The 13239-nt window shown below is 48.6% G+C and overlaps 2 protein-coding genes across 2 annotated transcripts in view; both read left to right on the top strand.

Annotated features, from left to right (window-relative positions):
• LOC309536908 (sphingolipid delta(4)-desaturase/C4-monooxygenase DES2-like) overlaps positions 1–13239 on the top strand; it is a 135975-nt gene that overhangs the window by 23776 nt on the left and 98960 nt on the right. The gene's annotated exons all lie outside the window — the stretch shown is intronic.
• On the top strand, positions 797–11284 carry TBCB (tubulin folding cofactor B). The gene is made up of 6 exons (XM_082233099.1): positions 797–992; positions 4022–4165; positions 5261–5357; positions 6679–6870; positions 9284–9356; positions 10561–11284. Exons 1-6 carry the CDS (start codon positions 879–881, stop codon positions 10679–10681), a joined length of 741 nt encoding a protein of 246 aa, XP_082089225.1. The 5' UTR covers positions 797–878; the 3' UTR covers positions 10682–11284.

Raw genomic sequence — 13239 nt, 5'->3', positions numbered from 1 at the left:
ACGAGTACTGCAAGTACTGCAAACCTTCCCACCCAACCTCTCTGCCTTCGCTCCCCATCGGTGAATGCCTGCCTGCCATTACTGTTAGTGCTATTAGTATTATTACTACAAGTACTCCCATTAATACTACTAGTACTACAAACCTCCCCCCCTGCCTCCACTCCCCATCGGTGAATGCCTGCCTGCCATTACTGTTATTACTATCATCACTACTATGACTACTACTGCTGCTGCTGCTGCTATTACTACTACTACTACTATACTGTTAGTATTATTACTACGAGTACTACGAGTACTTCAAACCTTCCCACCCAACCTCTCTGCCTCCGCTCCCCATCGGTGAATGCCTGCCTGCCATTACTATTAGTGCTGTTAGTGTTATTACTACGAGTACTCCTACTATTACTACTAGTACTGCAAACCTCCCCCCCCCCATCCCTGCCTGCCTGCCTGCCTGCATCCGCTGCGTACATCCTCCGCCAGGAGCCTTGCCCTCACTTCCAGCCGGCTTCAGCCCCCTCCTTCTCTTCCGCACCCCTCCTCGCCATTGGTCACTCCGGAAACATCCCGGCTTCCTATTGGTGGACTCCCCGCTCGGGCTTCACGGATAGGAGAGAGGCGGCGAGGGGAAGGGAAGGGGGCAACGAAAGCCCGAGCTCCGTTTTTCTTCGTGCGTGGTGGCGAGCCTCGGACTCTGATTGGCGGGGAACGTCACGAGGGCGGGCCGAGCGCGGGGCGATTGGCCAGCCGAGGGAGCTGTCGGCGCCTGATTGGCCGGGCGGCGGGAGCGGCCCGTGAGGGGATTGTGAGGAGGCGGCGGCTGAGGCGGCGGCGGCGGCGGCGGTTTCTCGGTCCGGGTTTCGGGCAGCCGGGTCGGGATGAGCGTCGTGACGGGGACGCCCGCGGTGGTGTCCGTGTCCATCAGCAGCAGCCTCAACTCCTTCCGGGCCCTCAAGAGATACGCCCGGGGGCTCACCCTCGCCGAGTTCAAGGTGAGGGCACGTGAGGACGCGCCGACACGTGTCGAGAAAGAACGCGTGTTCTTCAGCCGAAGGGGGAGGAGACCCATGGCCTCCCCCCCTTAAAAAGAGGGCTGCTAAGGAGCTCCCCCTGCCAAAGAAGCGGACAGTATTATTATTATTATTATTATTATTATTATTATTATTTATTAGAAAAGGGGGCTGCTCAAAACGTGCTCGGGGCGATCCTTAAGAAACGACCCAGCTTTAGCAGGGTGACAACACCCCATACCCTTTTTTAAAATGCTGGCTCTTTGGGGTTTTTTTTTATTGGTTTTATGTATTTGATATTTTATGTGAACCGCCCTGAGACCTTGGGGGGGGTAGGGCGGGATAGAAATGAAATTAATTAATTAAACAAACAACCAACAAGAATAATAATAATAAATGAGTAGCCAGAGGGTTCTTCTCTGCGCCATCATGTACCTAAAAGATGTACTGGAAACAGGCAGGGCTATTATTGCAGCAAAAAAAGCACAGATTTATGTATAAGCTGAACAAGCTATAACTTAGGGCCCCCCAAAAAATTTAAGAGGAAAAAAAGCTGGATGTACATTTCCAAAATATCAGATAAAAAACAAATGACATAAAAGCTACATACAGCAACAGTGTTTTGTGTTGTGTAAGCTCCTATTTTGTGATGTGCAAATGGCTTTGGATATCTATTAGGTCCATCAATGACCATCTAGCATCTATTCAACACAAAAAACAGCGGCAATTTGTTGTGGACAAAGGAGAGCTGGACATATCAAGGGCCCCATTGCCTTCAGGAGCTGAGGGCCGCATCAAACCTCAATCCGGCCCTGACAGCACCTCACCTGCCCTTTCATGAAAAGCAGACATGGATGGGATCCCTCATCTCCCCTCCCCACCCCCAAATAATCATAATTATGGCCCTCCCCAAATTATGACCCTTTGGGAAATTGCCTTGGGGGGGGGAATCCTACTCCAGATGCAACCCAAACTGCCTGCCTTCCTCCTGCCTCCTCTGCTCTGTGTTTCTCCGTCCTGAATCTATACTGGAAAATGGGCCACCGTTTTGTTTTTTTGTAAGCAAGCTGTTCACTGCAAACAGCCTTCCCAGGGGAGCCCCTTTTCCACTAAAAAGTGGGGTGGGGGTATCAAAAGGAGGGTCTTTCCTCCTCCCCCCAAGATGAGCTGGATTCCACACACCCCAGCGCACAGTTCAGAGGGGTGCGTCCCCCTCTCGGAAATGGACTTAGAGTAATCCGAATTTCTCCCATCCCACCAGGGACTGAATTTGGACTCTCCCCCCCCCCTTCCTCCAGGAGCTTTTCATCTCCTCTCCCCCCCCCAAAAAAAAAAAGTTCTGGCCTTTACAACAAAAGTGGGGATTCTCAAAACAGTTGAGTTTGGCCCAGACTCCTCCATTCTACCCTCTTGTAATTCCAAACAAAGGTCCATTTCTGGAAGGAATTCGTGCCGAGGGCATTGAAAATATCGAGGGCCCCTGAAGTCCCACCGATTTGGGGGTGGGGGTGTGCGCCGAGACCACTTTAATGCGTCTGTTGTCTTTGTCCCCCTTGGCGTGGCTCAGGGCTCCCATCCGAATTGCTTGCTGCGTTGCTCTGGCCTGCCGCCTGGCCTGTTCGCACAGCGGCACCTGCGGGCTCCCCAGAGAGGAAGCTGGCATGGATGGGGTGGTGCCCTGTCCTGGGGTAAGCGACTCCTGCGCTGCTGGCCGTGGCGTGGCCTGTTTGCTTCCACGCCGGATGGGTTTGCGGTGGCAGCAGGGTTGCTGCAGGCGCGTGCGATGGTGTACCAAAGGAATGCAGAGAGCTGCGGCTGCTTGGGAGAGGTCTTGCACGGCGAGGTAGATTTCTGCGCTGCCCATCCAGCGCCAAACGAGAGGATTTTTCCTTGTGGAAGAATCGGCTCCCTCTGCTTTGACATTGCAGGGGGAATGTGGGTTTAGGCTTTGCAGCTAGAGTTTTAGCTGCATGGCATGCCCTTTACACCCGTTGCATGCGGGCGCAGATGGTCGTTGGAGTTGCCTCCTGCTCTTGTTTGGAAAGCTGGTGCTTTCTTCCACCCATCTGCCCCCCCCCAATCCCGGGGGGGGGAAAAACCCTTATATTTGCTTGCTTCAAGTTCCAAACTTGCTTCTCTTTGCTTCTGCCTTTTTTTTGGGGGGTGTCCTTAGCAGAACAGCCCTCGACCCCATTTTGAGCTCTGGTCCCCAGCAAACAGGCCTGTGTCAACAATAACAAAAATCCTTTTGTGCCACACATCCAAACTGGGATTAACGGCAGCTTGGCAACTGGCGCCCCATGCCCAGCTGAGTGAGCCGGTCAACCAGCTCTCTTTTTCTCTCCCCCTCCCCCCCCCCCGCATGGCTGCAGCGTGTGGCCTTGTGCCAAATTCTGCCTTTTGTTTCCCACCAGCATCTCTTTTTCTGCCCTGGCAGTGAGAAACAACCGGGATAACGCTTTTCCCCCTCCCTCCGCTCAGATGCTGTTTTGCAGTCCCCACCTGTGTCAGGAATGTCCCTATCCCCTACTTAGCACCCTGAGCCGGGAGCTGTGCAGGCTACATCACAGAGGGGAGACCTGTTTCTTGCTCAGAGGTGTAGAGCCTTGGTCAGCAACTAGCTTCTCTGCAGAGCCATTCTGTGAAGTAATTGAGGGGTTGGGCGGGCACCCCGCCCCCTAAAGTGCCTGGCCTGCACACTCTGTTGCCACAGGCACCTCTTTGCTTGTCTCTTTTGAGCTTCAGATTGACAACTGGCAGGCCAGAAAGCATCTTCCGTACAGCCGTGTTAGACTGAAGCAAACTTGTTGCTGACCTTAGCTTTACAGTCCCCACTAAGATGCCTTGACGTATCCCCATCACTAGAGGTCACAAACACGACTGGCCCCATTAGTGTTACGTTACTGTTGTGGTTCGTCTTGCATGGAGCCAGGGGTGGGGTATTTCACATCATCTGTGGCCTGTGATCAATACTCTTCTTCCCCTTCTGCCCGGTGCTTCTGTCTGAACAGTGTAAGCTGGAACTGGTTGTGGGAAGTCCGGCATCATGCATGGACCTCGAGCTCTATACTCCGGACGACAAGTTTGTGATGAAACTCGACAGCGACGAGGCCTTGCTGGGGTCTTACCCCATCGACGACGGGTGCAGGATTCATGTGAGTGTTGGGCTGTTTCTTCCCTTGATCAAAAGGCTCTCCTCCTAATACTTTTGCTATTGCAAGAAACTGGGGGAAGCTGCCCTGGGGCCTGGACTGCATGAGGGCCTCTTACGCTTCCGATAAGAAGCCACCTTCTGATTTCCGTTGTGGTCCCTCTGTTTCCCCCTATTATTTATATAGCAGCATCAATGTGCTGTCAGACATGTTCCGTCAAGGGCCTACTCTCCCCTTATAGTACCGTTCCCCAAAGCTGGGGGGTGGCAGAGGCCCTGATGAGATTCCACTGCCAAGTAAAAGCATTTCACTTCTCCCATGCACTGGCGATAAATTTGTGAATGCCACCATTGCTGTAGGTCTTCTATGCTGCTGTGTACACTAACCTGTTTTTAGAAATGATAGGTTTATTCAATGTGTTTTTAGGTGCTTGCTGTATGTTTTAATATGTTGGCAATCCCCCTGCGATTAGAATGATGTGATGAAGGGCAGTCTATTGGTGTTGCTAGTAAATGTCAATAAACAAAATTTTAAAAATACCATTCTCTGTAAAGAACGGGAGGACAGGTCCCTGCCACATGGGGAGGATGGGGAACAATAAGCATTTATTTCAGTTGCATGCGCTTGGTCCTATTTGCAGTAGGTTATGGAGATTACTGGGTTATGTCAAAGGATTTGTGAGTGGGTGACGAAAGTGAGGTTCCCTTGCAACTGAAATGTAGTTTGCATGTTCCATGGGAATGGGGACCTGCCCTCTTCCATTGCTTAATGTTGCTGTGAACAGCATTATGCACATTGGTGCCACACTGCAAATAACTAAATTATGTGACCTATTGATTTTTGGAGTATTTTCCATAGTGGGGTCTATTCCTAGTAGTAACTGTGTCACTGTGTTCTATATATAAATTTAATCCTTATTAAAAAAAAGATGGAATGACACATGCGGCACATGGCCATCTGTGAACTAGAACTTAGAGCCCCTTTGCAATTGGTGGCAACAAATGCCTTTTTTTTAAAAAAAAAAGCAAGCTTAGAAATTGCTCTTTTGCTTCTGCCTTTAAAAAATAAATAAAATGACTGTGTTTTGGGGGCCTGTAGGTTATTGACAGGAGCGGTGCAACCATCGGGGAATACGAAAATGTGTCAAAGGTAGAGAAGTTTGAGATAACCGATGCTGAATATGACAAGCGAACAGGTGAGAGCTGATGGCAGTGTCCCAAATGATTCTGTGTTTGAAAGAAAAGTGTCTGTCTAATCCCATCAGTTGTATCTTAGGTTTTTGAAACTGGCTCCTCATTTGTGTGTTGGGTTCCAGCTGCTCACATTCTTGGCTGGCTTCGAAAGAGGTTGAGACAAACTGCTTCTGATGCAACGGGACACTGTCACAAGTGCCAGAGCCATGGAAACACTTTTTAACTTCCCGCTGCAGTGGTACCTATTAATCTACTTGCACTTGTATGCTTTCGAACTGCTGGGTTCGCAGAAGCTAGGACAGAGCAATGGGAGCTCACCGCATCACGGGGATTTGAACTGACGACCGATTGGAAGGTTGGCAGTTCAAATCCGTGCGACGGGGTAAGCTCCTGTTCCTCTATCCTAGCTTTGGCCAACTTAGCAGTTCGAAAGCATGATGTGACTGGATAAATAGGTACCAGTGCGGCAGAAAGGTAAACGGCATTTCCATGCTCTCTGGCACTTGTCACAGTCCTCCGTGTGCCAGTAGCGGTTTAGTCCTGCTGGCCACATGACCCAGAAAACTGTCTGTGGACAAGCGCCAGTTCCCTCAGCCTGAAGAGTGATGAGCAATGCACCCCATAGTCGCCTTTGACTGCACTTAACAGTCCAGGGTTCCTTTACCTTCACCTTGCCTCGATAAGAGAAGACTGATAGCATAGCCATTTCCAAATATCTAAAGGGTTGTCACTTGGAAGAGGGAACAAGGTTGTTTTCTGCTACTACAGAGGGCAGGACTCGAACCAATAGATTCAAGCGACCAAAAAAGGTGATTCCAACTCAACATCAGGAAGAACTTTCTGACAGTAAGAGTCGTTTGACAGTGGAATGGCCTCCCTCGGGAGCCGGCGGACTCTCCTTCGTTGGAGGCTTTTAAGCAGAGGTTGGGTGTCCATCTGTCATGGATGCTTGAGCTGAGATTCCTGCATTGCAGGGGGTTGGGATGGATGACCCTCAAGGTCCCTTCCAACTGTACAGTTCTGTGATTCTACGATTCCATGTCTTGTGGCATTGCTGAGAATCTCAAGTAAGAAGAGGGCCGTTGTGCTCAGGCCCGGCTTGTGAACTTCCCGTTCAGGTTGGCCACACTGAGAACAGGCTGCTGGGCTAGATAGACCTTTGTTCCTTTGCTTGAGTGAACTAATTCATAGAGGGCTCCGCGGTACCGTTGTAGATGGCCTTGTTTCAGCGTTTCTTGAGGGAGCCCGGCTTCCTGTTTGCTGCTTGAAGAGAAGCGAGTTTACTCCTTTTGAACGATTCCCGCCACCCTCTGTGTCCTGCAGATACAGCACGCTCCTTCATGAAAACAAGCAAGCTGGGGCAGTACAATGCGGAAGAAATGATGAAGAGGGAAGCTGAGAGGGAGCAGAAGCTGCTGGAGGAGAAGGCCCTGGCGGAAGCCATCTCCGTGGGGTCGAGGTGTGAGGTGCGGGCAGCGGGGCAGCCCAACAAGCGGGGGACAGTGATGTACGTTGGTGAGTACCTGGGCGCATGTCCCTACTTCCTGCCCTGTAGAAGAGAATCACTTTGTAAGGATGGGGGGGGGGACATTTAAAATACGGTGCAGAAACCAGTGTGAGAAGCAGTTTGAAGTCTTATTTGGTTTCGCTTTATAAACCAGGTGAAGAATTCTGTAACGCATTTGGCACCACTGGGGAGATGAGTCGATTAGCACATGGTGCTGAGAACGCCAAGGTTGCAGGTTTGATCCCCCCTTGGGACAGCTGCATATTCCTGCATTGCAGGGGCTGGACTAGATTGGCTGGATCAATCCATCAACTTCTGGTGGGTGATTTAGTAGGATTCCGCCTGGCATCACTTTTGCTGTGTGTGTGTGTCAGTATCCACACTCAGCAGAGTTACATCTCAACGCAGCTCCATCCTTGGAAGCATCTTCAGGGTTGAACGTACACACAGTAATAATAATAATAATAATAATAATAATAATAATAATAATTTAAAAAAGTATTTATATCCCACCCTCCGCAGCTGAAGCCAGGCTCAGAGCAGCTAACAACAGTAAAATGATACAACATTCTAAAATCATTTCATTATAAAATCAGTTCAAATCAGATTAATGGCAACCATTGGGCTAGAGTTCTGTGAGGATTGCCAGTAGGCAATAAACACTCATGGCCGCCACAAAGATTCAGTGAAATGTAGAAGTTTACTTGACAGGCATAAAAGCATGTTGGTAGCAAATATAAACGGATGTTCGAAGACACACTCTCTCTGCTTTTTCTGCTTCTTTTTATCCAATAATTTTTAGTAGTTTTCAATTACAACAATCCAGTCATTATAACAATGCCAGATTATAATACGGTTAATAATACCTATCATTGAGATGCCAAATTATACAATTTAGGTGGCCCCCCGTGTGCTAGAATTCATGGTTTGATGGTTTCCTTTATTTCTGTGTTCCAAAGTCTTATAAATTTCAATTACGCTCCAGTCCAGATACCAGTTCCTTATATCGCAGCTGCAATTTTAATGACTTCCATTCATATTGACACATTGAATAATTTCTGCACCTACAGATGAAGCATTCAAACTCTCTCCTTCCTGTGTGTCCGTAATATTTCTTCCTTGTAATATATTATGTCTATCTTTTGTCAGTTGTTGTTGTTCTCCTTGTTCTGCCTTGGGCGGTGCTAGTGTCCCATTGTTGTTTCAGAAGATCTCCATTGTTTTACAGCTACAAAAGTCACACTGTCCCAATAAGTTTCCAGTTTTCTCCATCTTTTTCTCAGCCTGGGAGGGAGAGCAAGCTGTCAAGGGTTGCCATCTTTCAAACAGTGAAAATCTGGGCAGAAAAGGTGTTGAGGTTGTGTTTTCATTGCAAAAATAATAAATTGCCATTTTCTAGCCATTTTTCTGGGAAATCGGCAAAAACGGCACTGCTGACATGGGCTGAATTCTCCCAGACACCTCGCCTATTTCCACCTGGAGGCTGCTAGAGACAACAGTATTCCGGATATGTCTGGTCAATTCCAGACCTATGGTAACCCTATGTAGAGTTGGAAGGGGTCACCTAGTCCAGAAACATCCAGTGCTCTCTCTGCTTCTCTTAACTGCAAGAGACAAGTTACAAGTTACACAGGACCATTGTTAACAGTACTTCCTGTCACACTGCGCATGTCCAAAGAACAGTTCCCACAGAAAGTGTCCTTGCATACACAAAAACAACTCCAGCCTTCTGCTTCTTCTTGAAGCTTCTTCTCTGTTTCTGGAACATGATTCTCTCTCTCACACACAGAGAGAATATCCAACATAGATGACCGTCAGGGTCCCTTCCAACTCTTAAGATTTTATGAAATTTGATGGTGCTTTTCAGTTTGAACAAGGATTATGAGTGTCCCTCCCTCCTTGCAAAAAAGATAAGTTGCTTCAAGTTCCAGTAAGACTAATAATAATAATAATAATAATAATAATATTTTATACCCTGCCCATCTGCCTGGGTTTCCCCAGCCACTCTGGGCAGCTTTCAACAGAATATCTAAATACAATACAGTGGTACCTCTGGTTGCAAATGGGGTCCGTTCCAGAGGCCCGTTCGCAACATGAAAAGACCGCAACCCACAGCAGCACATCTATGCACGTGCGGGTTGTGATTCACTGCTTCTGTGCATGCGCGTGGCATCATTTTGCACATCTGCGCATGCAAGAGCGGCGAAACCCGGAAGTAACCCTTTCTGGTACTTCCGGGTTGGCGCGGGACGTAACCTGAAAGAACGTAACATGAAGCGGACGTAACATGAGGTATGACTGTCGTCTATTAAACATTAGAAGCTTCCCTAAACAGGGCTGCCTTCAGATGTCTTCTAAAAGTCTGGTAGTTGTGCCTGACTTAGGATTGTAAGCTTTGCCCCTTTCCTTTCTTCTCCATAGGCTTAACGGAGTTCAAGCCTGGTTATTGGGTCGGCATCAAGTATGATGAGCCTGTGGGGAAGCACGACGGAAGGTAAAGTGCCCTCTCCCCCTGACGTCTCTTGCCGTGCCGTCTTGCCTGGCCTGGGCCCCTAAAGGCGGTCGTCATGGGATCTGGACGGCTCTGGCAGCTTCATAGCTTCACGTTGAAGCACCAGCACATTCCCACCTTAACCTCTGGCACATTGTCGGCACGTCTTTTAGGTCTACGTCTAAAGGCAGTCCACAGAGTGTTGCAGGGGCACTAAACTTAACATTCAGCGTGTGTTTGTTTTTTTGTAGTGTTTGTCAATTCATTTTGGGCTGCCTCAGAAAGATAAAAACAAGTCCGAGTTTGCTTCAAGTCTTCCTCTGTAGCGTTGCTGGCAGCAATTCAATAAATATACGGCTTCTCCGTTGAGAAGGACGAAAGTGCAGAATGTCGTATTGGGTGCAGAATTCTGCCAGAGGGGTGACTGAATAACATTTCCAGCGGTTGGGGGGAGGAATGTCAGAGCCCTGCATGGTTCCCACCCCTCCTTAATAGCCAGCAAAACAAAAAGAAACGTTTTTTGAAATGTAAAATAATAATATTAATAATTTTATTATGTATATGCCGGTCATCTGACTGGGTTGCCCCTGCCACTCTGGGCGGCTCACAACAAAGTATCAAAAACACAGTAAAACCTCAGCCTTCCCTGAGCACGACTGCCTTCAGGTGTCTTCTAAAAGTCAAATACAGTGGTACCTTGGTTTACGAACTTAATCCGTTCCGGAAGTCCCTTCTTAAACCAAAGCGTTCTTAAACCAAGGCGGGCTTTCCCATAGCAGCGGGGGACTCAATTTGCAAATGGAACACATTCAACAGGAAGTGAAACATGTTCTTATTCCAAGGCAAAGTTCACAAACCAAAACACCTATTTCTGGGTTTGCAGCGTTCTTAATCCCAGGTTGTTCATAAACCAAGCTATTCTTAAACCAAGGTACCACTGTAGTTCCTTTAAAGATTTTTAAAATGGCAGCAGCAGAATAAATAATGCGGAGCAAGAAACTGTGCAAAACAGGCAACTCCTGTAATTGTTACAGGGTACAGAATGTGGATTGCAGAAGTGTTCCTTTTCAAAAAGTCAGCGGCATGTGCTGAGGATCGGGGCTTCGGCCGCCCTTTGAGCTGCTGGGCTTCTCCTCAGACTGCTATCCCTGGAATGCCCCCAGCCTGAGTGTGACTCTCTTTCTCCTGCTCTTTCTCTCCTTGGCAGCGTCAACGGAAAGCAGTACTTTGAGTGCCAGCTCAAGTACGGGGCCTTCGTAAAGCCTCGCTTCGTCACCGTGGGGGACTTCCCGGAAGAGGTGGACTATGGCCTGGACGATGAAATGTGACGGGGAGACGAAGACGTCCGGGGGTGGCTGAAGGAAGCAGAGCGGGTCGCCATGCGGCCTCTGTTAATGGCTGGCTGTTGCGCTCTGATCCCATGCGCAAGGTCACTTGAGCAAGCCAAAGGGAGAAGGCGCGAAAAGCCGCTGTGTGTTCTTCGACTTGTGTTGGTGGTTTCCTCCCCGCTTCCCTTTCCCCTGGTTGTTTCTTGTATGTTCCGTGAAGATGCTATATCCCCTTGGTTTTTCTCATGTTTACACCCTTCTGTGCCAGCTCAGTTAGCCCAGAGAAAACTGGAGTCTCCTTGCCTTGTTGCAGCAATCCTTGAAAGGGTGAGGCCCGGGGGGGCAGCAAAGTCACTCCTGATTCCCCCACCCCAGTAGTAAGGCCTGCTGGTTGCAGAAGCAGTTAGTTGAGCAGGTTGAAAAGAGAGCAGATTTGTACAAGACCCTTCCTGCTTTTTTTAAAAAAAAGTAAACGCAGACATTTCTATGACCGTGTATTTTTTCCCCCATTGTGAAAACTTCTTCTTTTTTTGTGCTACTGGCCGATGCTATGTGAATACGAGAAATTAAAAAAGTTGGTGGGAAAATACATTCCAGACACGAGTGCTGCTTCTGTGTGAGCTTCTTCCATCTTGCGCACCGAGTTCCTGGGGGTCCTGGCTGGGTGGAGGGATAGGAGGTCGTCTTGCAGCAGCTCTCCAGATCCTTGGATCTCCTTGCCTTGCTTTCCAGATCCCTTCAGCTGGAGATTCCAGGGAAGGAACCTGGAACCTTTGTGCAAGGGAAAGTGTGTGCAGCACGGCCGCTGGGCTCTTCTCCTCCGGCCTCTGAAGATTACAAACACTGGTGGGGTACCAAAGATGAGGAACCTACATCAGCCCCACCCAGCATGGCCAGTGGTGGAGGGTGATGGGAGTTTTAGTCCAGCATTCATTAAGAGGACCACAGATTCCAGATCCTGCCTCTAGTGTGATCTGCAGGCTCAGCTCTTCTCTTGCCTTGACTGCAAGGACTGCTTTGTTTCTGCTCTTCTAGGGAAGCATCTGCTAAATTCATATTCTCCCTCTCCTGATTAACACTGATTTTCTCTGCAGCTGCCTCAAGCTGCTAGTTGTCCTCTGCCCCTTGCGCTGCTTTCACTCTGTCCGTTCTGCCTAAGTGGAATCCCCCTGTTTCCCTCCTTTCTCGTCTTCGCAGCCTGTTCCTCCCTCAGCTGGTAACGGTCTTGTTTCCCTTCAAAATCCTTCATCACCCAGGCCTCAACTCGTTTGCTCGTCCTCCGAATCAGCTTTCTCCCGCCTCATATGTTCACCCTGGTTTCTCTCCTAGCCCTTCCCGAATCTTAAGCTCTGTGGTCAAGGGCCACGTCATTTAGGAGGGTGCTGTTGCATCTCGCTCTCGACTGGGCTGGATAAATGTGCAGTAGTAATTGGGGGAGCTTTTCATGTAGTGGAGCAAAAAAGAAAACTTAAGCCTCCACTGAAATGTGACCGCTGTGGTCTTGTGGCTGCAACATTCTGCAAGCTTGTCAAATTATATATATATATATATATATATATATATATATATATATATATATGCAGGTTTTGGTATCTTCGGGTGTCTTCCCGTGTAAGAGTAGGGGTGTCTGGGCGACGTTTCGACGAGGTCTCACTCGTCATCTTCAGGCTGGTGCTTTCGGCTTCTTGTTACTGGAACAGAGCAGAGTCTGGTGTTTGAGTTCCTATAAATACTGTTGAGGGGTGTGGTGTATAGCCTCCAACGTTCTGGGCAGAGAGGAAGTTCCTAGATTAGTGTGCCTTTTCTTCTTTTGTTCCTTAATTACTTGAGGGATATCTTGGGTGATTTCATGAGTGATATTCTGAATATCACTGGGTGGGTCATTGAGTGTAGATTAGTTGCTAAAGCTTTTGTGTCTTGACCTCTTGAGCTTGTGAAGAGTTTTTCTGAGAAGATGGCTGTGCTGCATTTAGTTGTGCTCTGGCTTGGCTTCGTGTATAGGGGCGAGCTATGGTTTTGTGCCTTGTGCCCGCCAGATCTGTGTAGGGATTGCAGGGGGGTGCAGCATCCGGAGGTGCCACTATAGTTTGGTTACTGGATGGAGTCTGTAATATGTCTGTGGAGAGGGTCTGGGTTTGGGTCTGGTGTGGTTGATTGGTGACGGCGTTCTGTGTGCCTCTGGTTCTGGTGTCGGTTTTTGTGGGGAGGGCTAATTTCCAGATGTCTGGCAGGCGGGACGTGTCGTCACGCTTGTTCATGTTGTGAGGGTGTTTCTCTATCTCGATGGCTTCCATGATTATTCTCTTGTGGTGATGTTCCATGTTAAAGAGCAATTTGGAATCTGCAAAATTAATTTCGTGTCCTGTTTCTTTCATGTGTTGGAAAAGAGAGGAAGTTTTTTCTTCTTTTTTGACGGCATTCTTGTGTTCTGCGATACGTGCATTTATTCGTCTGTTTGTTTGTCCAATGTACGTGGCTGGGCAGACTTTGCAGGGTATTTCATAGACCCCTTGGTTTTCCAGCTGGATTTTGTCTTTTGGGTTTCTGAGGATATTGGC

The sequence above is a fragment of the Podarcis vaucheri genome, assembly GCF_965113315.1.
Source record: "Podarcis vaucheri genome assembly, chromosome: 7".
Lineage (NCBI taxonomy): Eukaryota > Metazoa > Chordata > Lepidosauria > Squamata > Lacertidae > Podarcis > Podarcis vaucheri.
This window is presented reverse-complemented; position numbering and strand designations above follow the sequence as displayed.

Coding starts and splice junctions, on each gene's coding strand:
- TBCB (XM_082233099.1), top strand. CDS start 879: ATGAGCGTCGTGACGGGGACGCCCGCGGTGGTGTCCGTGTCCATCAGC. Junction 993..4,021: donor TCACCCTCGCCGAGTTCAAG/GTGAGGGCACGT, acceptor CTGTCTGAACAG/TGTAAGCTGGAACTGGTTGT. Junction 6,871..9,283: donor GGGGACAGTGATGTACGTTG/GTGAGTACCTGG, acceptor TCTTCTCCATAG/GCTTAACGGAGTTCAAGCCT.